The 26,948-nt window shown below is 39.2% G+C and overlaps 2 protein-coding genes across 8 annotated transcripts in view; one reads left to right on the forward strand and one right to left on the reverse strand.

Annotated features, from left to right (window-relative positions):
* LOC140132777 (ethanolaminephosphotransferase 1-like) overlaps positions 1 to 19,001 on the forward strand; it is a 38,727-nt gene extending 19,726 nt beyond the window's left edge. For 3 of the 4 annotated variants that reach the window (XM_072151956.1, XM_072151953.1, XM_072151957.1), the window contains exons 3-11: positions 312 to 420; positions 542 to 616; positions 1,890 to 2,158; positions 2,318 to 2,426; positions 5,239 to 5,287; positions 8,847 to 9,027; positions 10,469 to 10,651; positions 12,933 to 13,021; positions 18,722 to 19,001. In XM_072151956.1, the coding sequence (XP_072008057.1) occupies positions 312 to 420; positions 542 to 616; positions 1,890 to 2,158; positions 2,318 to 2,426; positions 5,239 to 5,287; positions 8,847 to 9,027; positions 10,469 to 10,651; positions 12,933 to 12,998 (1,041 nt within the window). In that variant the 3' untranslated portion in view covers positions 12,999 to 13,021; positions 18,722 to 19,001. The remainder of the gene's footprint in view (positions 1 to 311; positions 421 to 541; positions 617 to 1,889; positions 2,159 to 2,317; positions 2,427 to 5,238; positions 5,288 to 8,846; positions 9,028 to 10,468; positions 10,652 to 12,932; positions 13,022 to 18,721) is intronic. The other variant, XM_072151954.1, reaches the window with a different exon arrangement.
* Positions 19,002 to 21,939: 2,938 nt separating this feature from the next.
* The window catches only part of MAPRE2 (microtubule associated protein RP/EB family member 2), a 110,770-nt gene continuing 105,761 nt past the window's right edge, over positions 21,940 to 26,948 (reverse strand). For all 4 annotated transcript variants that reach the window (XM_072151959.1, XM_072151960.1, XM_072151961.1 and 1 more), the window contains one exon: positions 21,940 to 25,257. In XM_072151959.1, the coding sequence (XP_072008060.1) occupies positions 25,180 to 25,257 (78 nt within the window). In that variant the 3' untranslated portion in view covers positions 21,940 to 25,179. The remainder of the gene's footprint in view (positions 25,258 to 26,948) is intronic.

A 26,948-nucleotide genomic window follows, 5' to 3' on the forward strand; every position in this document is an offset into this window, starting at 1 on the left:
GATAGAGGAAACCCCCCCCCCCCTCCCCTCCCCCCCCCCCCCATCACCACCACCACGTCCATGCAAGGTGGGCAGGGAGTGGCCATTTCACAGGCTGGTACAGAGTGGAGATCCCTTGAGCAGGATAAAGCTCAATTCTGCCCTGCCTGGCGTAGAATTGTTCAGGCGCACAGTCGGTCACCGGCTATACAAAGAGACTAGAGTTCTTAGTATATCAGACCAAATGGATGGCTGAAACATTACGAGGTGCCAGTTCTTGATAAATCTCCACATTGTCTTTTACAACAGTTTCTCATTTCTTTTTCTGACAGGTGGTGCCACTTTGGATTGCTCCAAATGTATTAACTTTCTCCGGATTTTTGATGATTTTAGTAAATTACATTTTATTTTCCTATTATGATTGGGACTACTCAGCATCAGGTAAGGATATAAGAATTTTAAATAATAGGACTAAACATTGGCTTTGGTTGCACAATGGGAGTAATTTCTAAAGTCGTCCTGATAACTGTGTTTCTAATATTAAATCTTCTTATAATTTCAGGTATTGGTAATCAGCATATACCTAACTGGTTATGGATCTTAGCTGCTATAGGAAACTTTTTAGCTTATGCTTTAGGTATGATAATTTTATGACAGCTACTTTGACACAATAATGAGAAATACTATGTCATTTCCATATTTTTTGCTATAACTTTGTGTACTTTGCATATTTTGTTTAGATCTTTAATATTGTGCTATATACAATTTTTCATTACTAAAAAGTAGATAAACTACCGGATCACAAATTGGAAGTAGCCTTAAAGGGGTTGGTCACTTTAGCACATGTTTTTTTGTAAAAAAGTGTGGGGTTCAGAGTATTGGGTCATTTACCAGTATACACTGTAAGGGATTAGGTTTAGGATTATTATCTTCTGGGGTACCCAAGCACATTTCACCAGCATACAAGTAACTTCTCAGTCCACTTCCAACTAGCAACTAATTAAACTTTAGACAGACCCAACTTTCCCAGGTCTGTCTTCTACTCAGGTCTTCCTTAGGCAACATATACATTTCATGCCCAAAAGACTTTTCTAGGTCTGTCTTCTTCATAACTTTTCCTTAGGCACAAAACACTGCTATATTGATATGTAAATTGAAGCCTCCTGCCTTTTACCTCATCAGCCAGACATTCCTGTCAATAAAATAGCCACAGATGGAGGTCATGTGATCTCTAACCGTCCATGAACAATCGCCCTGCATGGAGCTTACGATAGTATGCATGAATATTGGAACAAGGCAGGAACATATAGAGATCACATGATCCTCCATCTGTAGTCATTTTATGGTCAGCAATGTCTGGCTGATGAGGTAAAAGACAGGAGGCTCCACTTTACATATCGATAAAGCAGTTCAGAACTTTTAACATATGTATATTACTAAATAACCTAATATCCTGCCCCCCACATTTACACACACATTAAAAAAAACATGAGAGAAAATGGCCAACCCCTTTAAGTTTTCACAGAACATTACCTTTTGACTCTACAAATGTATATCCACATATTTGTACCATTGACTACATCGTTTAAGTCAAAGGCAGTGCGAATGAGGGAATGCCAATGCACATTTACATTTTATTACTAAAAAGGAATACAAAGTACACTAATATGTCAGAGGTTTGGTCCATCGGGTTTATCTGATTCACATTAGACCTAATACACAGAGACATACAGATCTTGTGCTCCATAGAACTTTGTTGGCCTATACTCTTCCTTTATTACCTCTTATGTTATGCAGATGTTTTTTCTCTTGCATGTGAAATGTCTTCATGCAGTATGTAGCCTGAGGTCCACATTCACATATTACACTTAGTTATTGTGTTCTGAGTTTCCCTTCTTTGCTGTTCGTAGATTCAATTGATGGGAAACATGCCAGAAGGACTCAGTCCAGCAGCCCTTTGGGAGAGTTATTTGACCATGGACTTGACAGCTGGACAGCGTCTATTTTTCCACTGTCTTTGTTCTCAATTTTTGGATGTCATTCAGGGGAATCTGGATTAACGCCAATGAAGATGTATTTGGTGACCAGTGTTGTACTCTTTACCTTTATGCTCTCACATTGGGAAAAATACAACACTGGTGTCCTCTTTCTACCATGGGCATATGATATCAGCCAGTTGGTGAGTTACTACTTTTGGCCTAATTCTACTTTTTTTCTTCACTTTCCAAAATTATAAAAATGAGAAAATATTCCCAAGCGGTGTATGTTTTGTCATAATAAATAGTTGGAAGTAAGAAACCAGGTTCTCTTTTAAAAATAATTTTATTCTTTTTTGTAGTCAATGACTCTGGTTTACATCCTTACTGCGGTAGTTGGAATAGAAACATTCCATAATCCATTATTTCTACGTGTCTACATGGCTGATTTTTTGATAACATTCCTTGTAGGTATGTATAGGTCTTATTGATGAAAATACTTGAATGACAACTTATATTGGAGATTTGCTTTTTCTTGTAACAAATGGCTGAGCCTTTAGAGAGCTTTAAATTCTAAATGGTCAATAAACTCCAGTAACTATGGGAAGAAGGAAGAACATTGCTCTGATAAGATACAATACACAGTTACTTGCATCCATATGTACAATTACTTTTTTAAATAGGCTATCTGTTGCACAAGTCGAGAGGTGTGGGGAATGGAGGAGTAGGTTGACGGGCTCAAGTAACATACATAAGTAGATCAGCTTTATTTAAAGTGATAGGGTTCTAGGCAAGGAGCTGGGTGATGATGGTTTCGCGAGTGTGCAGACTTTAAATGTAAAGTGCAAAAGAGAACAAGCCTACAATCCATCTTCCTGATTAGCAGGGCTGGGACAACAGGTAGAGGAGAGTAGAAACCTATGTAGGATTCTGCCCAGGGCCACCACCCATCCAAATAGAAATACACTTCATGTGTGTCTTTGAGACACACATACAGATGATTAGGAGTGCAGTGCCCTATGTTCTGGCTGCCTTTTCAGGCTATTATTCTTGCCTTACTGGGACAATATCTGCTCACTGACTACATGAGAAGCTGACAGAGCAGTGCAGGTGCAGGACCTGGTGTTACTCCTCACTAAGCTCCATCTCCAGCTGCCAGCACACTATGCAGTGTGGTGTGAGCTGAGGTCTCAGTCTGTTGCTCCTGGAGTGTTCACCACTACTAGAGGCCTCTCACCAGGTGACAAAGTATAGATTCCATCTGTATTGTGAGAAGGGTAGGGGCAGTTAGTCCTGTGTACTGTGAGTGGGGCAGGTGATCTTGTATAGCATGAGGGCGAAGGGGCAGGTGATCCTGTATATTGTAAGTGGGGGGAGGTGCACATGATCCTGTATACTGTGAGTGGGTGAGGGGTGGGTGATCCTATGTACTGTGTTTGGGGGAGGGGGCGGTTGATCCTGTATACTGTTAGTGGGGGAGCAGCAGACGATCCTGTGGACCTGTATACTGTGAGTGGGTTAGGAGGCTGTATGTAATATTGTATAATATTGTAATGTGCAGGCCACACCTCTATATTCATGTAAGGTGCTGGTGACTCCTCTATTTATTTATTTTATGCGCTGGTTTGCTCTTCTATATGCACTGGTCACAACTCTATATTCATTTACTACACTGCTTGGACTTCTGTATATATTTTTATATGCTCTAAATTTACTGCTGGCTAGAAGTGGCCCTGATACTGCTACTCTTTTGATGCAATTTTTTGGTGTGTGTGTATGTCTTGGGGGTAGGCCACTATTTTGCTTGTCTAGCTAGGTCAACAAAAAGCCTTGTCCTGACCTTGCTCATTCAGAAGAATTGGATGGGGGAGTCAATTTAGATTTGGGTGGGAAATGATAAGGCAGACTAAGGCTGCCTTGATGGGGGCCATTTTGGAATTCCAGTGCTAGAATTAAAAGAAATGCATGACTCATTCTCAAGGAAGGCTGCAATCCAGTCTGCAGTGCAAAAAATAAAATACTATGCTTGTAATGAGGATGAAGCCAACAAAGCTCACCCCTCTACACTGTTATTCCTCTATGCTTTGGGAAGAACCTCCTTTCACCTCCTTATTTCTGGAGCTGCTAATGGATTCTTGGACACAGATGGTAAGGACAGATGAGGTGTGGACAGATGAGAAGGGTCATCTGTATTGTGAGAAGGGTAGGGGCAGTTAGTCCTGTGTACTGTGAGTGGGGCAGGTGATCTTGTATAGCATGAGGGCGAAGGGGCAGGTGATCCTGTATATTGTAAGTGGGGGGAGGCGCACATGATCCTGTATACTGTGAGTGGGTGAGGGGTGGGTGATCCTATGTACTGTGTTTGGGGGAGGGGGCGGTTGATCCTGTATACTGTTAGTGGGGGAGCAGCAGACGATCCTGTGGACCTGTATACTGTGAGTGGGTTAGGAGGCTGTATGTAATATTGTATAATATTGTAATGTGCAGGCCACACCTCTATATTCATGTAAGGTGCTGGTGACTCCTCTATTTATTTATTTTATGCGCTGGTTTGCTCTTCTATATGCACTGGTCACAACTCTATATTCATTTACTGCACTGCTTGGACTTCTGTATATATTTTTATATGCTCTAAATTTACTGCTGGCTAGAAGTGGCCCTGATACTGCTACTCTTTTGATGCAATTTTTTGGTGTGTGTGTGTGTATGTCTTGGGGGTTGGCCACTATTTTGCTTGTCTAGCTAGGTCAACAAAAAGCCTTGTCCTGACCTTGCTCATTCAGAAGAATTGGATGGGGGAGTCAATTTAGATTTGGGTGGGAAATGATAAGGCAGACTAAGGCTGCCTTGATGGGGGCCATTTTGGAATTCCAGTGCTAGAATTAAAAGAAATGCATGACTCATTCTCAAGGAAGGCTGCAATCCAGTCTGCAGTGCAAAAAATGAAATACTATCCTTGTAATGAGGATGAAGCCAACAAAGCTCACCCCTCTACACTGTTATTCCTCTATGCTTTGGGAAGAACCTCCTTTCACCTCCTTATTTCTGGAGCTGCTAATGGATTCTTGGACACAGATGGTAAGGACAGATGAGGTGTGGACAGATGAGGTGTTCCCGGATGTTGATGGGGCCATCAGGTGCTAAATAGCGGTCGTGGGAGTAGGATCATTGCTGCACCTGTGGGAACCTTGTAGAACGTTATTGTAATACTTCCAACTTTCATCCAGTTATAGAATGACCTGAAATATTTTCTCTTTTAACAAATATTTGTCTCTTTTTTTAGGTTGCAGTTTACTTATTGCCCTTCCTCAGACCCTATATAATATTGTTATGTAAGTTGACATGCTAAACTTAACATGTGGAAATTTTGTATGTTAAATAGGATAATTGGCTACTTGGCCCCTGAATGTGGGGAGGACAGTGGAGGTTTACTTATGGTATATAGATTATACAGAGTCTTTATGGATTACAAATTTTATTTCATTATATGAAAACATTGGGGCAAATTTAGGACTCTGTTTACAAAAGAATTCTGTCACAATTTGCACTAAAAACTGCCTGGGCCACATTTATCAGATGTATTAGAAAGTTTTCAGAATCTTATAAAACTAGTACAACAAAAGAGGCATGTCCTCTGAAATGGGATCATGGCTTCACAGGAAAAAAAAACTGCGTACAAAAAATTATTCTAATTTAATAATATAATAATAATAGTCTAATAAGACTTATAATATGCTTGATTTCTAATTCAGCATCAGACACGTTGATAAGTCTGGTGCAGCATATCTAGTCTAGCTCTGCACTGTCTCACGTTATGGCCCCTAAAGGAATAAGCATACTTCATATTCAAATTGGTCATTAAAATATTATCTAATATGTGATTAGTTCTTATTTAAAATTTTGCTTCCCTCAGCACAAAAATGTTGTAGACATTCACGGTAATGAAGAATTATAATGCTACTGGCCCTTTAATCAGTCTTGTGATTTTGTCCCTGTGGAGGAGACACATGACAGAAGATGGCCACTGGTCACATGTCCACATCACATGTCCTGCACCTGCCTGGGCAGGTCATGTGATCATCCAGTACGGAAGGTGTTGTGGTGAGACATCGTCTAAAGGAGGCAATGTGCACTGATGGCAGTTACACGTCATTACTATGGTAACAGCGCAGGACAGTCTGTTAGATGATCATGGGGAGAAGAGAATAATAGGGAGGAGGAGTTACTGAGAATTGAAGAATTATGAGACTTATAGTTGTAGATGGTGGCCATCTTGGAGATAACTCTGCCTACTTTAGAAAACCATTAAAATTTTGTGAATCATAAAAGCAAACTATTAAAGCTCTATTTTGTGACTAATGACGTTGAATTTAGTTGTATTCATTTATTTATAGCATTTTGAGTTGAAGTTTATATTCCTAGAATACCCCTTTATTAAATCTCTCCAAATTTCTCTAAAAGTAAATGTAAAGGAATAGTGGAAGTAGCATTAAAATGTCCATTAAATACCACACTACAGAAACTACACTAGTTGGTACTTCCATAATCACAGAAACTTATTACTACATGATTGTTGATGGCACTAAATCTTCAGTTTGTTTCAGTACATCATCATTTAAAATTAAGATCTTAAGAGATCTCCAAGCTGAACACCAGAGGGGTATGACTCTTAAAAGATGTAAAACGCTGGAGCATCGATCTTCTAATGATATTTGCAAGTGTTGTTTTTATTTTTTGCTTTATGTTTCACAAAAAGCTTTTTTTGCAAAGAAATCTACCATAAAATCAAGCATGAGCAGGGACACTTACTCATAGATCCAGGAGCTGCTACTATGGTAATCTTCATATCATTTTTATCCATGTTGTCACAAACCCGACTCACCGGAGTTCACACACGGGGATACCTACTCTATGGAGTCCTGGAATTTAGCCTTAAGCTCCGCCCACTCCCACAAAATCTCAGCTCTAAATTTACTACATGCAATCTCGGCACGCAGTCCACACTGCCACCACCCACAAATTACTTACGCAAAGAAGGCCGTAGGCACCTCAACCACACAGACAATGCACCCTGATGAATTACACACCACTTATACGATTTTACAATGATAAATTCACACAGAACATGCAATCGCTTACTACATGGACTATGCTAAAAATGACATCTAGTAACGTGATTCCCTTCAGAGACTCAGATTCTTTAAGGCTACAAGCAGAGGCTTACTAAAAGAACAATTTAATTTACATAAAAATGCAGTACAAATAAAATTGTCAGATAAAATGAAAAAGATTAAAAACAATACACATACGATACTTACAAACAGTCAGGGAAAAAAGGAAACAAAAAACTCTTGCTAGTGAAATAGGAAGAAATTCTTTGGCCCGAGGACAGGGCATAGACAGCGATCCAGTCTTCTAGTGTGGTAGAGTCCTCAGAACTGAACAAAACCATGTGGCTGCTTCGCTAATTTAAACCCGGGGGCATTTTGACCCCCACCCCTGGCTGTGATGTCACTGTGAGGGGGAGTTTTTCTATCCCCCTCCCATCAGTGAGGTACTTTCTGGGTCTGGGGTTTTATCAAAACCCCATAACTTTTCATTGGAAGATGGCACAATTGTGCCATTGCTTCCAACCAAACGGGTACGTTATTCCCATTAACCCCATACCAAACTCGAGGTTCCTTAGCCTAATATCAGGGGTGTTCTGCTATTGGCTGCCTTCCCTTGCAGCTTGACCTTTGAAACTCGGTACAAGCGTGTGTCTAGACCCCATAACTGTCCTGTGTAACAGGGGGCCCATAATTATGAATTATGCCCCAGTTATGGACAGCTATGATATTCCCATTGTGTAAGTTTTGGAGGGAAAAACTACAGTCTGCTGCTTCCTTCACCCCCCTCTGAACCGTACACTGGCCTAAAGTGTCAATTTCATCACCTGGGAAGAGCACCTTTTCTGATCAAACAGAGACTTCCTGAAGTGCGTAGACACACTGCCCAGTGCAATGTGCCCATTCAGCCATGTGCTCTGGCCAAATGGAGTCTCAGGACAGATTGAAACACAAAGAAAGACAAGAAAGAAAATAGAAAAAAAAACTAATAATATTAGTTATATTATCACACATGGCCTCCTAATTTCTTAAATCAAGTTTTAAAATTATGTTAATGAGACAAGTTACATGTTATCAGAGCTCCTCCTTGCTGCAGATTCATTGTGAAGGAGCATTTCTCCTCCTCCCACTGTGTGCTCTCTGCTCACTGCTGCTGAGATTATAAACTCCAGGGGGGAGGTTGAGACTGATAAGTGCAGCTGCAGTGTAACAGCAGCTTGTGAAGCCAGAGCACAGAGGGCATCTGTAACACGCCAATAGCCTTTCTGGCTCATTAGCAAAATTTTAGAAGTTGACAAATATTGACAAGAAGATTATCACAGTCACGGTGCCTGGATCTATGAGTAAATGCCTTGTTTTATCAATCTTGATTTTGATGACACTTTTTCTTTTAATTTTGAGAGCCAATTGAACGTATGTTGTGGTTTGGTAAGGGATGTATTGAGAGCTTACAGGCTGAGCTCTCTCCATAGAACAGGGATGTTCGTATTATACAGAAGGCACCTGTTATATAATTTGAGCACTGATTGGTTGCTATTACATGACAGCTGACATGACAGTAGTACTGCACTCAAAGTGATGGGTGGTGCTCATTGTCACATTCACTTTTCTTTCGAAACTGGAACAGTTAAGAGCCATTTCCACAATGTCCTTATTCATCTACATTATTGTATAGCTATTATATATTATTTTGAAAAATAAATTATATAACCATGAGCCATAAAAAATACTTTGTTCATTTGAGATCAATAATTATATTTTCCACGCTTTCTTGTTCCTGCAGAGGTTATCGACAGAAAACCCTACTGAAGAATTCTGTATATGAGGGACTTTTACCTTTATTTTCTCCTTCCATTTTATTTATTTTCTTGACTGTCTGGACCATCTTTTCTCCATGCAATATCCTGCACAGACAACCAAGGCTATTTTTATGGATGGTCGGTGTACTCTTCTCAAATGTGACTGTAAGTACGAGTTGTAGGTTTTCCTTCACATAACTTGGAAGCAAATATACAGTATTCATGCCCTAACAAATATACACAGAGGTAAAAATAGTTTTTTTGTTAACAGCAGTGCTATGTTGCTGAGAATAAGCAAAAGTAACCTGATGGCAGAAAAGCCAATAAAAATAAGTAATTCCTTTTTTTCCCAATCACTGCACGTGCACATGTAACCAGTGTAGCCGAGCACTGGCCTCAATAGTGGAGCACAAAACCGCTGAGGCTGTCGTAGAAACAAGCACATATATGACACATGATGACTATATGCTGGCAGGGAACATTAGGGTGGAAGGGCATTTATAGAATAAATATCAAAAAAATTTGCATTTGCACATACCCAGAAACCGGTCCTTCAGTTCATAAATCCAAAAGAATAAAAATATGACTGAGCTCAACGCTTCCAATTTCAGCTCTTTTCAGACCACTTTCATCAATAGATCTCCTTCTTGAATTTCCCAAGTTGTCAAGGCTTCAAACTAGAATAGGATAGAAGAAGATAAATCGGCGAAACCCATGAAGAATGTAAAACTACAATGCTATGTGTGTGTGTATGATCTCCTATAGCAGTGATGGCGAACCTTTTAGCGGCTGAGTGCCCAAAAAGACACCCAAAACCCCCCTTATTTATGGCGAGGTGCCAACCAAAAATTAAAGCAGTTACCTACTGCTCCCTGTTCTTCAACAATCATATTGGCCTCCTGAGGACAGCAACACAGTAGAAAGATGGAAAATTTGCATTATTTTAGCTTCTTTCCAGTGTCCCTCTGTAGACCTGTAGGGGCCAGCAGGAGGTCCTCAAAAGATAAATTGGCCCTGTCTGTTCATTCTCCCTCTTCCTACAGTCCCAAGTAGTGAAGTAAGTATCAAAATATGACTGAAAGCCACATCTTTTAAGTTGCTTGGAACTGCAGGTAGATTTTCAAGTCCTCTCTGGTGTGCAGGGGGGTGGCCCGGGTGCCCACAGAAAGGACTCTGAGTGCCGCCTCTGGCACCCGTGCCGTAGGTTCGCCACCACTGTCCTATAGTGAAAACACAGAAGATATATGTGGCGGAAAACCGCAGAGAGAGCCTATGATCTAGATGTGAACCTATTCCGGTTCGGAGCATTGGCATCTCGGGAACTTCAAGATGGAGATGTATTGATGAAAGCAGCCTGAAAAAAGCTCAAACCGGAAGTGTTGAGCTCCAGTCATATTTTTATTCTTTTGGATTTATAAAATAAGTAACGATTTTTCTTGATTCTATTACCTTTTCCTGATACTATTATATTTAGTTATTTTAGCTGTTGGAAAATTTGCATCACAATTTTTATTTACATTTAAAGTATGCCTTATATCCCACACCTAAATGTTGTCATTTTTAGAGGGTTTCAGTTAATATGAACTTCTATGTCTTTATTTGACAGTGCAGAGTTATTATATGCCAGATGAGTAACACCAGATCTGAAGTCTTTCATTGGCTTCTTTGGCCATTGGCTTTAGTGGTTTGTCTAGCTGTGTCTGGATATCTTGGAACAATGGAGGAACTCACTTTCTTTGTTGTCACAGTTTTTGCTTCTGCAGCGCACATTCATTATGGAATTTGTGTGGTAAGTGCTTTTTCTTGAAATAAATGCATTTGGATATTTGACTATATACAGAATGGAACACATTTAATAAGGGCCGTGCTTGCACAGGTAAGTGTCTGTGCCACATTTGTGTCGCACATTACCATGTTGTAGCGTGGCTGCACTATTCTTCATGCAACACAAATTTCTGCACTGAAGGGGGCGTTCTGGTGCTCGGTCCTACCCTGCGCCAGATTTGACATGTAAAGTCCGACAGAAATGTGTTGCACAGCCTATGTTAAAGGTGCACCAAAATAAAGTTGGTGCACTCTGTCGGGGCAGTGCAGGTTGCGCCAGATTCATGTAGAACGTGCGCCAGAAATCCTTTATCTATATCCTTGCACTATACACAGGACAATGCACATAGTACAGATTTCACTGTTCTTAGTAAATGTGTCTCAATATGTTTTTATAATTTCCGGTGATTTTATTTCTATGGCGGGAACTTGTTTCCCTGATTGTCAGAAGAATTCCATCATATAGTATACTGAATCTTTTCCTATTAAACTACAGATCTCCTCAGTTCCTCCTACATATTTATTATGCTGCCTCCAAACTAGACTTCAATTTAAATGTTGTAGGTGCCACTTATACTGTAAGTGACTACACATTGGACCAGTTTTCTGCTGGACTTTGTGCTTTCTTTGTGCTTTACAGCTTGCACACGTAATTAGGAATTGTCCGCGCCACATATGTGTTTCACATGACTCATTACTGTCACGGCTGCATTATTCCCGATGCAAATTTCTGCACATAAAGCGGCGTTTCGGTGCATGGTCGGACTGTGCGCCACATTTATCATGCAAAGTCTAACAGAAATGTGTCCCGCGCCACATGTTAAATGTGCACTCTGTCGGGGCAGTGCAGGGAAAGCCGGATTCATGCAGAGCATGTGCCACATTTCCCAAATCTGCCTCACTATGCACACTACACAGGCAGTTTGCAATGCAGTTTGTATTGTTTTATTGAATGTGGCCCAGTGATTCAAAGCTTCTAACTTGTAAGCCCCTTAGAGATTTTCACTTCTTGTGTAAAAAAGAAAAAAAAAAAGATTTTTGGATCACCACCCGACATAAGGGATAAGATGAGGTCTCCTGGCCTTCTCCTTCTATCATGTTCAATAATACAACTGACTGCATTATCTAAATGGTCAAAAAAAATCAGAGTTCATGGTTTTTATTGTCCCTGCCATTATAGTCGGAAGCTGTTTGTTAAGCACCACCAGGCTCCATAACTTACAAAACTTAACATACAATTATAAGAAGAGATAACACACAATTATTTCATAGGTAAACAAGACAGAAGTAAGGGCAGTTCCTTTTTGATGGGAACCCGTCATTAGGTTTTCACCATTAAACCTACTTACCGATTCTGACGTCTACCTACTATTTCCTATTGAGTTATTATTATAAAAAATCATAAGATTTTATCTTCATTCAATAAATTTAAAAAAATAAAAGTAGACGCCACCTTCTCAGCAGACTCACAAGGGTCATTTTTTCTCTTCAATTCCCGCATTTTCCCTCCCTTCAGCAGACAATGGGGCTTATTTACTAAGGGTCCGCGGCAGTATCTTCTTCGGTTTTTCCGATTTGCGCCACTTTGACAGGTATTTAACTGGGGATTGTGTCGCAAACGATTGGTTTTTGGCGCAGCTGCGCTGGCTTCCATGTGACAAATCGGGGGACGGGCCGCCAGACTGAGCGCCAGATTTAACTTTCAAATTGTGTCGCAAGACAATGCACTTACATGCACCAGGAAGAAGAAGGTGAACTCTGGCGGACCTGAGCGGGGAGGAGACACATGCAGGATATGGGGTGCACAATCTTAGTGAATCTTGGCACAGTGCATTATCGTCGGACATTGCACTTTCTGTGAACTCCTCCGGACTGATAAGTTAATGTGCCCCAATGTCTCCTTCAGCTCCCCTCATTCCTGCTGAAGAAAAAAACATGAGGGAACTGAGGGAGACATTGGCCGGGTCACACAGTTCCTACGTCCCATGTGACTCTGTGAGTCTACTAGAAAGATTCCAGCTACTTTTTTTTTTTGGTAAATTGATTTAATAAAGATATGAGCAATTTTTTAAAAAAAAAATAACAACTGAATGGGAAGATTTCTGTGAGAATCTGATGACAGGTTCCCTTTAAGGGGTAAAAAGGGTATAAGATTTGTTGTGTTATAATTGTATATTAATACTAAATAAATAAAGCACAGAGTACTGGATGTGTAAAATACTTACCTTATATTTTATTTATTTTAGGGGAAGCAGCTGAGCAAGCATTTCCATATATATGTATTCTCTCTAAAGAAGCGGTATGCAGATTGAATGACTGACATATAAATCTACAGGTTTCATCTTTTTTTTTTTTCAACTCTTTATTTATTTTGTTTTATCTTTAACAATCACAGACAGAAACATCTGCCCAAGAGGGAGAGGTTTCATCTTTTTATTAGATTTGTAGAACTATTAGCAAGTTTATAACAAAAGGTGAAAACTATCTAAAACTTAACATTTATTTCAAAATTCATAAAAACCACTATTGTCACAAATAGCGATGCACCAAACCTAATGGCCACTGTGAAATGTCAAACAAATCATACACGGCCCATCCAGGTGACCACCTTAGCCTCTAATCAATCATACACGCAAGCAGGGCTGTACACGGTATATGTGCCAGGGTATGCGGTTACGAATATAAACACCAAAGGTCAATGGACCATAGCAGTTGGAGGTATAGCAGCTATCATGAAGTCCGTGCACATAGAAAAGAAGGACAAAGATCGGTGTGTACTACAGCAATAGTAGCAATAATAACAATATGCGAAAGGTGAGAAAAGGAATGTTCTTACCAATCCTGGGTTGAAAAATTCATGCCATCGATTCCTGTATGACATAGATGAGCCTGGGTATCCTAGGTATCCCTCGCATACTGAAGTATCACCTAAATAATGTGGATCCGACCATCAGAATAGGGCTTGTGCAATAGCGCTATTAGCAAGTTTCTATAAATATTATGATCTGGAGACATCTAGAATAAGCTCCAGATATTCCCTTATTATGTACAGTATTTTTCTTACACTGCTAAAATAATGGAGTTTCTATCACTAGAAAAGATGCACAGAAAAAAATGGGAAGATTAGAAACATTCTAGGGCAAAGGAAAACCAGATGCTTTACTCATAGTAAAATTAATGTATTTATATGTAAAAATAGTCAATTGTACAATGACGTGATACTATATGTCTTTGATATATTTTCATATGTGTGTTATTTTCCTATTGTTTTTAAATAAATTTCCTTTATATTGCACAGTAAAAACATGTGAATATGGAAGTTCTAATTGTCAACATTAGGTCATAAAAGTGTCACCCTATAAGACAAAAAACAACCAGTATGGGGGAATGGGGGTGTTCTTTTCACATGTTCTTTGTTCATCAATGTAGCATATATCATGGATACCAGCTCCAGTATCTCCCAAAAGTAAAGGTAATATTGTGTAGGCTACATTATAAGCTGCTCAGTCTCAAAATATTTACACTCCTATGATTTCTGTTGTGTTAACCAGGATATTTTTTATTAGATCTTCTCTCTTTTACCGTAAACAGCTGTCACGGGTTTTTTTTGTTTATTGCATTTTATATAAGGTTTTCTTTTGGGTACATGGAATCTTTTCTGCTGGTGGAGGTAAAAAAACCCCTTTAATTAATGTTATAAGGGAATGCACACTTTGAAAAATCCCCAACACACACTCCATATCCAAGTAAGATTGTCTACATTATTGTTAACAGAACTTTTATCTAGCATAGGTGGGAGTATACATCACCAAATGTATAAATATGTTATATAAGACCTTTATGGATAACACAAAGTGAATAAGTACGACAACGTACATATCACAGATTATATGAAATCATGGAGTAGTTGCCTTGTGATCTTTGTTTAGCACTTATAGGCAAGTTTTATTTTCAATCATCTGAGTGTAGATGACCCTGCATTCCATGTTTAACTCCATACAGGGATACATATAGGGGCACTTTAAAGTACATTGTCCGACGATAATGCACTGTGCCGCGATTCACTAAGATCGTGCAGCGGATATCCTGCATGTGTCGCTTCCCCGCTCAGGTCCCCTGGAGTTCACCTTCATCTTCCTGGTGCATTTAAGCGCTTGGGCTTACGACAATTTGAAAGTTAAATCCCGCGCTCAGTCCGAGTCCTTTGGATCGTCCGGCGGCCCGCCCCCTGATTTCCCCTGTTAAATACCTGTCACCACCGTGCAGAACCCAAAAAAGTCTGATGAAAGTGCGTCCGCAGACCCTTAGTAAATAAGCCCCATAATCTGGGATATGTAAATTGTTGTGCTTATTCACTTTGTATTATTCATGAAGGTCTTATATAACATATTTATACTTATTTGGGGATATATACTTACATTATATATAATTGTCAGGCTGTGCTACACGGTAGTACCTATTGTCTCATCTGGGATACACCATTTTATGTGTGTAAGTTTATTAATTTTTAACTATTGCATTAGTAATAAAGCTTACAATTATGTTGAAAAATATATAATCAGATTGGCTTTCTCTCTGTGTCTTTGGTGGTTTGGTACATGGTTTAACTTTTGTGAGTGTTGAGCCATGTATTCTGGTTGTATGCGCAATTTTTCCCGATACTGTATCATTACGATCATAGTATCATATTGATTTTGTACAGTCAAAGAAAGAGTCTGTTTAGTTTGTGTACTTAATACAAGACAACAATAAAGATGTCGGTAGGTGTTTGTTTTACTTTCAATAAATGATTGCCAGAACTGCTGTATTGGTAGTTCTAGTGATTTTATTTATTTTTTTTTTACAAAAGACATACATATAAGTAGTAGTAACCTATTTACCGTATTTTTCGGACTATAAGGCAAACCGGATTATAAGGCGCACCATCAATAAATGCCTGCTAAAATGTCTAGGTTCATATATTAAGCGCACCTGATTATAAGGATGAATGACCAGCAGGTGGCAGTCCTGTGCACAGTTTAAGACAGCTGTTGTCTGTAAGTACGGTTCATAGATAAGGTGCACTGGACTATAAGACGCACCTTTGATTTCTGAAAAAAAATCATAAGATTTTTTTGTGCGCCTTATTGTCCGTAAAATACAGTACTTTTCTGCACAAGTAACATATTCAAAGAGTTGTCTAGTGCCACCAGGTCCGTTTCATGCAGATGACCCGCAGTATAGGTCATCACTAAAGTGATCAGTGGTGTCAGACACCCAGTTCCTGCACCGATCTACTTTTCTGGCTACAGGACCCATTCAGGGAAGAGCCGGGGTTGAGAGGTTTTAGGCATTTACTTATGCTTTCAGTGAAAGGTACCAAATTCCTTAATAAATTGTGTTCTTAAAGATCTAGGATTTTTGTTTTATGAACATTGGCGGGGAATTTATCACTGCAGTTATGTTAGTTTTCTGATGTACAAATGTCTCTACTGCTTTTTTTTATACAAAAGTGTGCATTATGTAAGCACAATGTTTGAAATGAACACTTTATATGCCCAATGTGTGATATCTTCCAGAAAATCAACTTTGAAGTAACATGTAAATTGATTGTAAGAATTCACGGAAGCAGAGGGCTCAGCACTGAAGTCAAGTTCTCCTTACCTCAGAATACCACCTCTGGTGTGACTGACATCATGTACCAGACTTCAGGAGAGCTGGTCCCACTGATGTCCCTGGCTGTCAATTTGAAGCCAAGGGGGATTTGTGAGGTGGAGAAAGTTTGACTTCAAGGACATCTACTGAATTAAAATTAGAACATTGTCCCATGGAGGCCATCGCTAGAACTAAGGACCTTGGGAGACCCACCTCCACCTTCTATAAGCAACTGATGGATTCCCAGCCCTCTCCCGCTGAGAGAACCTTCCATGTATGGCAAAGAGATATCCCTGATTTAGAGGACCATCACCTCAAAGAAATTACACATCACTGGCGCTCAACAGTTATTAGTGCCTGTGACCAGTTGATACAAGTAAAGTGGTTGCACCGAGTGTACTTGACCCCTCTGCGGCTACGCCAGATGCATAGACTCCCCTCGGCTGTCTGTTCTAGGTGCGGGGAGGGTATGGGTACCTCCTTCCACATTGTTTGGGAATTCAGGATTTTTGGATGGGAATTCATTCGTACATCAATGGGCGTCTGGGTATTCCGGGTGTCTGCTCCCCTCAGGTGTGTCTCCTGGGCCTAGTAGGAGACGTCCTCCAAGCAAAATTTGAGAGGGTTTTGTTCCGGCTGTTAATGTTCTATGGTAGGAAGGTTATTTTGCTAAATTGGAAGCCTCCTAAGCTCCCCACTTTGGCCAAATGGATTTCACTGATTAATGCGGAACTTCCAAACTCACTTACACTGCTAGAGGTGCTCCGGACCGTTTTTCCTTGATCTGGGATGTGTGGGTGTCCGCTCAGACTGCTTCAGGAGAGGAGGAGGGATAGCTCTGTGTGTGTGAGGTGTGAATGAGGGAGTGAGCGAGCGTTAATCTGCCTTGGGGAGGGGTTTTCCTCCTGTGAGGCATTATACGGGTTTGATATTGCACTACTGACTGATGTATTTCTCTTTTAGTGATATCTTTGTGCTGCTAACCCTAACTTTATGATTGTGCCTTATACTTCCCTGAGGTGGATGCTGTTGCCTTTTGTGCATTGTTGTAATTTTGGAAAATGAAAAATAAAATCTTTTTTTAAAAAAAAAAAGGACATCTACCATCAGGATTATGGATTATAAACCAAGTACATTTACATGCTGGTGTGTGCCCCCTTCTTTAAGCTTTTTATGCCTTCAATTTTACAAAAATAGGCTTCAAAATGAGCCTGAGGGGCTCCATGCTCCATACAAGTTAATGGAGCCTGGAGCCCCTCAGGCTAGTTTGTGTCATGTTTAAAGCATATTTTCTTATACATCAAGGGCATATGAACTTAAAAGAAGAGCAGATCCTAATAAAGGGGGCACACCAAAATGTACCGTATATTCCGGCGTATAAGACAACGTGGTACATAAGACGAACCCCCTACTTTCCTGTTTAAAATATAGAGTTTAAGATATATTCGCCGTATAAGACTACCCCTTTTCCAACGCATACAAAACACCGGTAAAAATTAAAAAAAAAAACAGATTTGAATTTAACATGGTCCTTTTTTAAATGTAAATTCTTATGACATGCAGGTATATAGCAGGAAAACTGTCGCTCATAAACATAAGGCATACAACAACAACATTACCATTACAGCACAGCCCCCAGTAGTATACAGCACAGCATTAAAAAAAAAACAAAAAAACTTATATACTCACCCTCCGGTGGCCCCGATGTGCTGCGCTGCTCCCCCGATGTCCGCGCTCCGCGCCGTCTTCTTTCTTCTGCCGGGCGCCGCCATTGATCTTTCCCGGCAGGCGCCTAGTATGACGCCCCGCTGCTGACGTCATACTAGGCGCCGACCCGGGGAAAAGCATGGCGGCGCCCAGCAGAAGAAAGAAGACGGTGCGGAAGACTGAAGATGAGCCGCGCAGACATTGGGGCCAACGGAGGGACCCGACCGCCGCCGTATAAGACGATTACCGGCGTATAAGACGACCCCAGAGAAGACAGAAGATTTTTCTGTCTTCAAAAGTCGTCTTATACGCCGGTATATACAGTAAGTGTATTTGGTTTATAATCCATGATGTTGATGATAGATTTCCTTTCAGTGCTAAACTCTTTACCTTCATACATCCAATTTACATCTCAATTCAAAGTAGTTTTTCTAAATGATACCACCAAGCTTTAACATTTCCCCCACTGTGTGGGTACTGGACTTATTGTACTGTATTAGAATAGGCCCCAGCTAGAATGGCCTCGTTGCAGATGTATTTCATCTCTTAATACAGTGACTTGAAGTATTTCTGCTAATACATCTACCAATATTGTATTTCCTACTTTTTGTTAAGCAAAGGAATCTGTAATATAGTTATTGTCCTCCCAGTCTGGCATTTTCATAGACATTCATTGTTTTAATCTATCTTTTAGGGAAGTCATCTGACAAAAGATTTCTCCACTTACACGTCTTCTTTGAAGAATCTGTAAGAAGTCTGAATTGGAAAAGGTCTCAAAATACATAGTTGTATATAAGCAATAAGGTGCCAGACTGCAGCATTATGAGCAGAGCTTGTAAAGCAGTGAATAGAAGGTTCCTGGGTTTTACGTTATGTATATAACTGGCTTATGGTTTACATCATTTTATATCATCTTTAATGTTCTAATGACTCTTTTTGTATTTGTTATTTTACAAAATAAAAACAAATGTGCACATGGAGTGATCATACTCATGTTTAAGTCTAACTGTGCTTCTTAGATTGCAATTTACCTCATTAACAAACCAAAACTCTGTGTAAAGAAAATTGGTTAAAGCCTTGTGAAAGTATTCAGCCCCCTTGAACTTTTCTACCTTTTGCCACATTTCATCCTTCAAACATAAAGATATATAATTTATATGCAATTCATATAAAGAAATTGTAATTTTTGGTGAAGAATCAGAAACAAGTGGGAAATGGAATGAAATTTATTGAATATTTAAACTTTTGTAAAAAATAATAAACTGAAAAGAGGGGCGTGCAATATTATTCGGCCCCCTTAAGTTAATACTTTGTAGTGCCTCTTTTCACTGCGATTACAGCTGCAAGTCGTTTGGGGCATCAGGTCTCTATCAGTTTTGCACATCAAGAGACTGAAATTCTTGCCCATTCTTCCTTGGAAAACATCTCCAGCTCAGCGAGGTTGGATGGACAGCAGTTTTCAGCTCTTTCCAAGCTTGCCAAGGATTATTGCTCCCCGTCAGGGAGCGGCGATCCGTTGCCATGAAAGCCTCAGGTCTGCCGAAGACCCGAGGCTGTCTTGTTTTAACCCCTTCATTACAATGTGCTATACTGTAGTATGGCAGTATATGGTAGGATCGATCACCAGGATCGATCACCAGGGTTAAATTACCCTAGGGGGTCTGAAAAATAATTAAATTAAAATAAAAAACATAAAAATTCAATTCATATAATTTGATATAAGTATAAATAAACAGTAAAAATCATAAACAAATTAGGTATCAACGTGTATAAAAATTTCCGATGAAAATATAATAACGGTTTTTTACTGCATTTAACCCCACAAAATAGCACCCAAAGTCGAAAATGGCACTTTTTTGCCATTTAATATAAAAAATTCTATAAAAAGTGATCATAAGGTCGTACAGGCTTAAAAATGATAACATTGAAAACATCAAAAGTCGCAAAAAATGACACCACGCACTGCTCTGTACACCAAAGTATGAAAAAGCTATTAGCCCCAGAAGATGGCAAAAGCCAAAAATGTTGTTTTTTTTGTATGGGAGGTTTTAATTTTTTTAAATGTATGAAAACATTATAAAAACCATACAAATTTGGTATTCCTGTAATCATACCGATCCAAATAATAAAGTAGTAATAAATTTGAGGCGTACAGTGAAATTCGTAAAATCCGAGCCCACAAGTATACAACGCGGATCCGTTTTTTTCACCAATTTCACTGCATTTGGAATTTTTTCCGGCTTCCCAGTACACAGCATGGAATATCAAATGCCACCATTTTAAAGTGTAATTTGTTATGCAGAAAATAAGCCATAACACAGCTCTGTCCATGGAAAAATAAAAAAGTTATAGATTTTTGAAGGTGGGGAGTGAAAAATGAAAATACGAAAAACGAAAAAGGGCATTCTTCTTGCCACTCTTCCTTGAAGGCCAGATTTGTGCAGTGTACGTCTGATTGTTGTCCTATGGACAGACTCTCCCACCTCAGCTGTAGATCTCTGCAGTGGATCTCTGATCAATCTTTTCAGTGTTTGAGATGAAAGTTTAGAGGGATGGATGGGTCTTGGTAGATTTGCAATGGTTTCCTTCCATTACAATATGATTGTTTGCACAAGGCTCCTTGGGATGTTTGACATCAGATCAACAGGGGAATGACATTTGTTGAATAGGTGTATCCTTCAAAATCACATTCACCCATTCAGTTCATGTCTTTCACCTGTTAAATTAACAAAACTGAAGCTAAAACCATCTCAAAACTAATTGCAATGCAGTTGTAACTTCAACGTGTGACCGCACCCTGAGACTATCACAGAGCAGGTGAATTTATACCGAGATTTATTTTTCATCATTATTTAGGACATTGGATCATTCAGAGATCCTCATTGAACTTCTGGAGAGAGTTTTTTGCACTCAAAATAAAGGGGCCAAATAATATTGCGCCATATTTATCAGAGTGGCTATTGCTGGATAATAAACCTGGGTAGTTTAAGATGGTGCAGAGTATGTTTGCACAATCTATTAGTTGGCCTGGTTTATGTAAAAAAAAATGTGCCAAAGTTTTGGTGCACTTGCAAAATTTTTGTGGCATAGACTTCCCCCTTCAAACCGGGCCCACTTTCCGAGAGGTCACGCCTCTTTTAATGTACTACCATATAAACTCAAGTAAAAGCTGACCCGAGTATAAGCCGAGGCACCCAATTATACCACAAAATAACTAGGAAAACCTATTGACTCGAGTATAAGCCAAAGTTAGGAAAGGCATTGGTTACAGCCTCCTCAGTATATTGCCAGAAATCCCCCAGTAGTCTATTGTCTGCCAGCCAGCTCACTCCCAGTATGCCAACTACAAAAAAAATAAACTGAGTACTAACCTTTTAAATGCTTCTAGCAGGTCCTTATCTTACTTCATGTGAACAGACACCAGGTCTGCGACAGGCCGCTTGCTGACATCATAGTTTGTGCTCTGTAAGAAGAGGACCTGCCCGGGGCGTAGGAAAGGGGAGTATTCAGCTTATTTATTTATATACCCCAGTATAACCTGAGTGGGGAATGTTGAGCACAAAAATTGTGCTGAAAAACTCTGCTTATACTTTAGTATATATGGTTGTTGGAAAAGTAATTAAAAACTAATTTGTAACCCTTATAAAGGGAGATGAATGGTATTTTATGGCACAAATTATGACAGAATTCTGTTGCAGACAGTTTGATAAATTTCCCCTGATAAATTATACTGAATTAAGTTCTGCAAATTGGGAGTTCTATAAATACCCACATATAAAATACTTTCTGTAAGTAGAAATATTTGTGTTGCAAACCCTTGAACCCTATTGAATTTACACTTACAAAATGTACAGCGATTTATTTACAACATCACAATGCAAACGTTCAACCAGCGAACCAACGAAACCAAAGTTGTTTATAACTGGGGGGTGTTTTATTAGCCAGATAGGACTCATGATCATTTCTCCCATAGCCTTTCATCCAAAACTGTAATAGACAAAATGCACTTTAAAATGAATGTGATGGTTTAATAACAGACAGACAAAAGTTACAATTTGCCCCATTTTGAATAGTTGGTAAATTGGCATTTTTTTTTATAACATATACATTTTTTATTAAATATGTAAAAAGATAAAACGCAAGTTATTCACATAGTCATAGACAAAAAAACCTACTCTATCATGCGACAAGTCATGTGTATGGTAAAATGAGTGTGATACATCCGAATAAGACTCTTTCCATCTAATCAGGACTTCATTACCTATTTATATTTAACAATACATATGTTTACATTCCTTTCAGTTTACATTTCATATATAACTTTATATGATGTGTTACCCAGAAAAAAATATATAACCAAAAAAAAAAAAATACTGGGGGGAAAAAAAAACAAGCATTGTAAATATACAGCAGAACAATCCATAGAAGACAGTCTCACTTAATTGTCAGTTTCCAAGCCATATCCGATTCGCTGTTATAACATGACGCTTCCACAGATTCTATACACATGGGAGAAAATGTAACTATTGTAATGGCTAATATACTCCTTATTATGATGAAACCCAACACATAATTCAGTGACATCTGTTGTGTGATAAACCTGATGCTTCTGTATTCATAAATAAGGGGACACCTCAGTTATTGTAAGATATTCACCCATTTATAGCCATCCTCAAACAACATGGCTGATTGTGTTGCTATTCTATGTAATTAGGAATATTGATTTGTGATACAAATTGCATCCACTGCAGAGTCCAGAGGCAATAATGTACTAGAAGCCTCCATGAGACTTGCCAAAAGCATAGTCATCAAAGCCTTTGATAAGGTTGAACAGTAGTAGAGGTAGTACATAGGGGTCAGATAATATTATTACTTGTATCTAGTAATACTGCATTATTGCATTACTGCATTTTGTGCTTAAGCAAATGGCAATTAAGCGAGTAAAATTCTAGAGAAGAAGGTTAATGTTGCTGTATTTTTCACATAACAGAATTTACTTGTGTTCTAGTTTTTGCAATGTAGAATTTTTTTTATTATAATTGAGTCAGTCATGTTCTACTGTGTTAATTTCAGGTTACTGCTATGTAATTGTCATAATGCTGATGTTCTAATGTATTTAAAGGGGTTGGCCACTTTGTGTTTTTTTGTAATGTGTTTGTGGGTGGGGGCAGGATATTGAGTAACTTACCAATATATATTTCGTAAAAGACCTGCACTGCTTTCTTGAAATGTAAAACCTCCTGATTCAGAAATGTCACAGACATTACAGTGTATTAAATGACCGCTTCCAATAAATCTTCCAGGACCTTGTTGTTGGTATTCATGAATACAAGCTAAATATCCTGTTAGGGAGATTGGTGGTCATAGACATAACTCTCCATGTCCGGCTATTTTATGTACAGAATTGGCAGCTGATGGGGTTAAAACATTCTTGAACCAAGAAGCTTTACTTTTCATTTCAAGAAAGTGGTGCAAAACTTTTAATAGTTGTCTATCGGTACGTCTCCTTACATACCCACTCCCACACATTACAAAACATCAAGTAATGCAGCCAACCCCTTTAAGTATTCTCAGGTTGAAAAATAAAAATGGAATTTATCTTATGTCAACCCAAGATTATTAAATAGTTAAACAACATTATTAGGGAAAAAACTAAATGTATACTGAATATAATATTCCATCTGTACCTCAACAGTAGGCTCCAGGCTTCAGTCTGACATCTACATCCCTTACCTACTGCAACTGATGTCGTACTACATAAATATAACAAAATAAAAATGTAAGTCTTAGTAAAAATAAAATATGGATTTTGTCAATTATAGAGCTGTACCAGGAAGTGTTGAATATTTTAAGGGTACAAAAAATTGTATGCGGCTTAGAAACCTAAGGTTTTACCTTGCACAAGACAAAAGAGCAAATCCTGATGTTATGGAAGACCTAGGAACAAATATGTTACACCTTCACAAATGTCTCCTGCATTGCACGGATATTGGGAGACATCTAGCACCAGATAGATGAATCTTTGCTATATGTAGGGTAGTGATCAGATCTTCACATATTGAGAACAATTATTTCCCTTAGGACATAAACATATCCTGTAAAACAAGTCAACACTTTCTTAACTACATGGCAGAAACCCCTTTTTCCTTAAAGGGAACCTGTTACCAGAACACCATTTTTAGGTTCTCTCACATCCCCCCCAGGCAATACCAAGCATATCAGAAAACAGTTTTAACAGATTACTGGCTTTGTTCTTTCAAACAATAACTTTTATAAAACTTTACCTGTCTCCCTGTTTGCGTACCTGCTTCTGCCTCACTGTCTAACAACCCTGTGCCGAACACGGCGCATGCGCAGATAGAGGCCGGAGCTTCTCCACTCCTATCTGTGTATGTCCGCAATCTGATGTTGACTGTGCAAAAGCTAGAATAACATGTTCAGTCCGCAAGAGATGCAGGGAGGCGGAGGCAAGGAGCAATGTAGCAGAGAGAGGTGGGAGGAGTTTATTCATTCAAAATCAAGGAGGACAAGCTGTTTGTGGACGCGTACTTTAGGGACACAAGCAGACAGGGAGCCAAGTAAAGTTTTATGAAAGTTTTTGTTTGAAAGAAAAAAAAACAGGAACCTGATAAAAACGGTTTTCAGATATGCTTGGTATTGACTGTGGGGATGTGGGAAAACCTAAAAACATTGTATTCTAGTGACATGATATGTTTACATGGGACGTATGTTTCTTTTTTGTCATCTTTTACATTCGTGATACGTGGTAGTGATGGTTGCTATGTATGACATATATATAAATATTGTACGATATTACAATTAGAAGCAAGCAGTTTGAAAAACAAGGAAATAGCTCAATTACAAATAAATAAAAAAATATGGGAAAAGTTTTGAAAACAATTTGAAACAGTCAAGTGATACAAGCTACTGCCGAGTAGCCCCACGCCTCTCCGTTCTGCATGGGCTGGAATAACTTCTGTAAACACGCCTTGGGAAAGTAACTGGTAGAGAATGCAGTGGTTTGCTGGCGCTCACTATAGTACATTACATGGTAGGGGTGTGACGAGAGTGACTGGCCACACATTGCTCTCTTGAAAGAAAGTTCCACGTGAAATGACAACAGTGAGGGGAGTGGGAGGGAGGAGGTGGGGGTCAGTATTCGTCCTGCTGTTGTGGATCCTCCTGACCATGATCGTGTTCATTGCCATCATGATGGTCTGTTTGGCCCTCCTAGATTGGGAGAACAAACTACAGTTAATATCTCATAAAGCCTAAAGTTCATGGTAATGCACTTAAAGAGAACCCGTCAAACCAAAAATAAAGACTTCAATAAGAACTATGATTAAAAAGCATTGACCCCCATCCCTAAATGAACCCTCTCCATGGCTGCATTTGGAGTCCAATGGAGCTCTGCATATTAATTAGTTACTTGTATTGTCCTGCAGCTTTGTTCCTGACTAACAGTTCTAAATGCTATAATATTCTTTGTCACTTAAAGTCATGTGACCAGGATGCCATCATCTACGGTCCTGTTACATTTGCAACGTCTAACCTATGTGTGTATCTGATCACATGAAATTACAGCATGCTGACAATGGAGAATGGGGAGGAGTAGAAGTCCATGGAGGTTTATGTGATTTTGACGTTGTCAGATACATACATGGGCAAGACATTGCAAATGTAACAGGACCTTAGATTATATCACCCTGGTCACATGACCTGTTGAGAAGAGGCATGGATTTATGGGGTTGTGAGGGAAATATTTTTTAGCTAAAAGAAGGGTATCAGCTAGTTCAGTGATGGCTAACCTATGGCACTGGTGCCAGAGGTGGCACTCGGAGCCCTTTCTGTGGGCACTCAGGCCATCACCAGAGATGACTCCAGGTATCTTCCTGCAGTCCCAAACAGCCCAGGACTTGCTGTGCACAGAGCTATTTTAAAGTGACAGTGCTACCTGGGACTATTTTCTGCTTTATTAGGGTCCTCGGGGGCTGGTATCAATGAAAACTGTGACAGAGAAGGGAGTATAAATTACAAATTAAATTTCTGTGATGGCACTTTGCGATAAATAAGCGGGTCTTTGTTGTAGTTTGGGCACTCGGTCTCTGAAAGGTTTGCCATCACTGAGCTAGTTGATAGGGCACTAAGGGAACCGGTCAATAGCTGCATTTGTGAAAATATAGCCCACTGTAGTTAAAATTGTAGACTTTCATTGGGCTCTCTTGCAATAGGTGCTCCCTTCCCTAAGATACTGTGTAACATATGATAACTATTGTGTGGCCCTTTCAGCCACTATATGAGCTACATGACCCATTTCAATAATGTGCTTCTTCTACTATCCATTCGGGGAATGTGCAAAGTCATTACAGACAGTCCCCTACTTAAGAACACCCGAGTTACAGACGACCAGTAGTTACAGAAGTACCTCTCTTCCCACTGTGACCTTTGGTGAAGCTCTGTGGATGCAAGTAGTTTACTAACCTTTAGCCCTAGACTACAGTGATAAACTGTAAGACTTTATAAGTATCCAAATGAAGATTTATTGTTATTCCTTGTTCCAATGACAACCCAAATTTTCCAATCGTCCCAGAGACAAGAAAAAGTTTTTTTCTGGAGTTTGACTTACAAAATATACCTTTTCTGACTTACATATAAATTCAACTTAAGAACAAAATGTAGGTACTGCCTGTAGTTAGTTCTGGGGAAGTGCAATAACATCTAGTAGACATCAATGCAAAAGAAGAAAAAAAAAAAAAAACACACCTTTAACCAGAGGGTAAGTTAATCTACAAGTGTAACTTGCTGCAGTATAAAATTGTGCATAAAATTTTGAAAAATAATTACCTTTTTACGAATGATTCATTATTAATGTCCGTTCTATACATAACCAATAAACTGCTGTCTGATGGTCCATTAGAAGT

Source organism: Engystomops pustulosus, chromosome 5, assembly GCF_040894005.1.
Source record: "Engystomops pustulosus chromosome 5, aEngPut4.maternal, whole genome shotgun sequence".
Classification (NCBI taxonomy): Eukaryota; Metazoa; Chordata; class Amphibia; order Anura; family Leptodactylidae; genus Engystomops; species Engystomops pustulosus.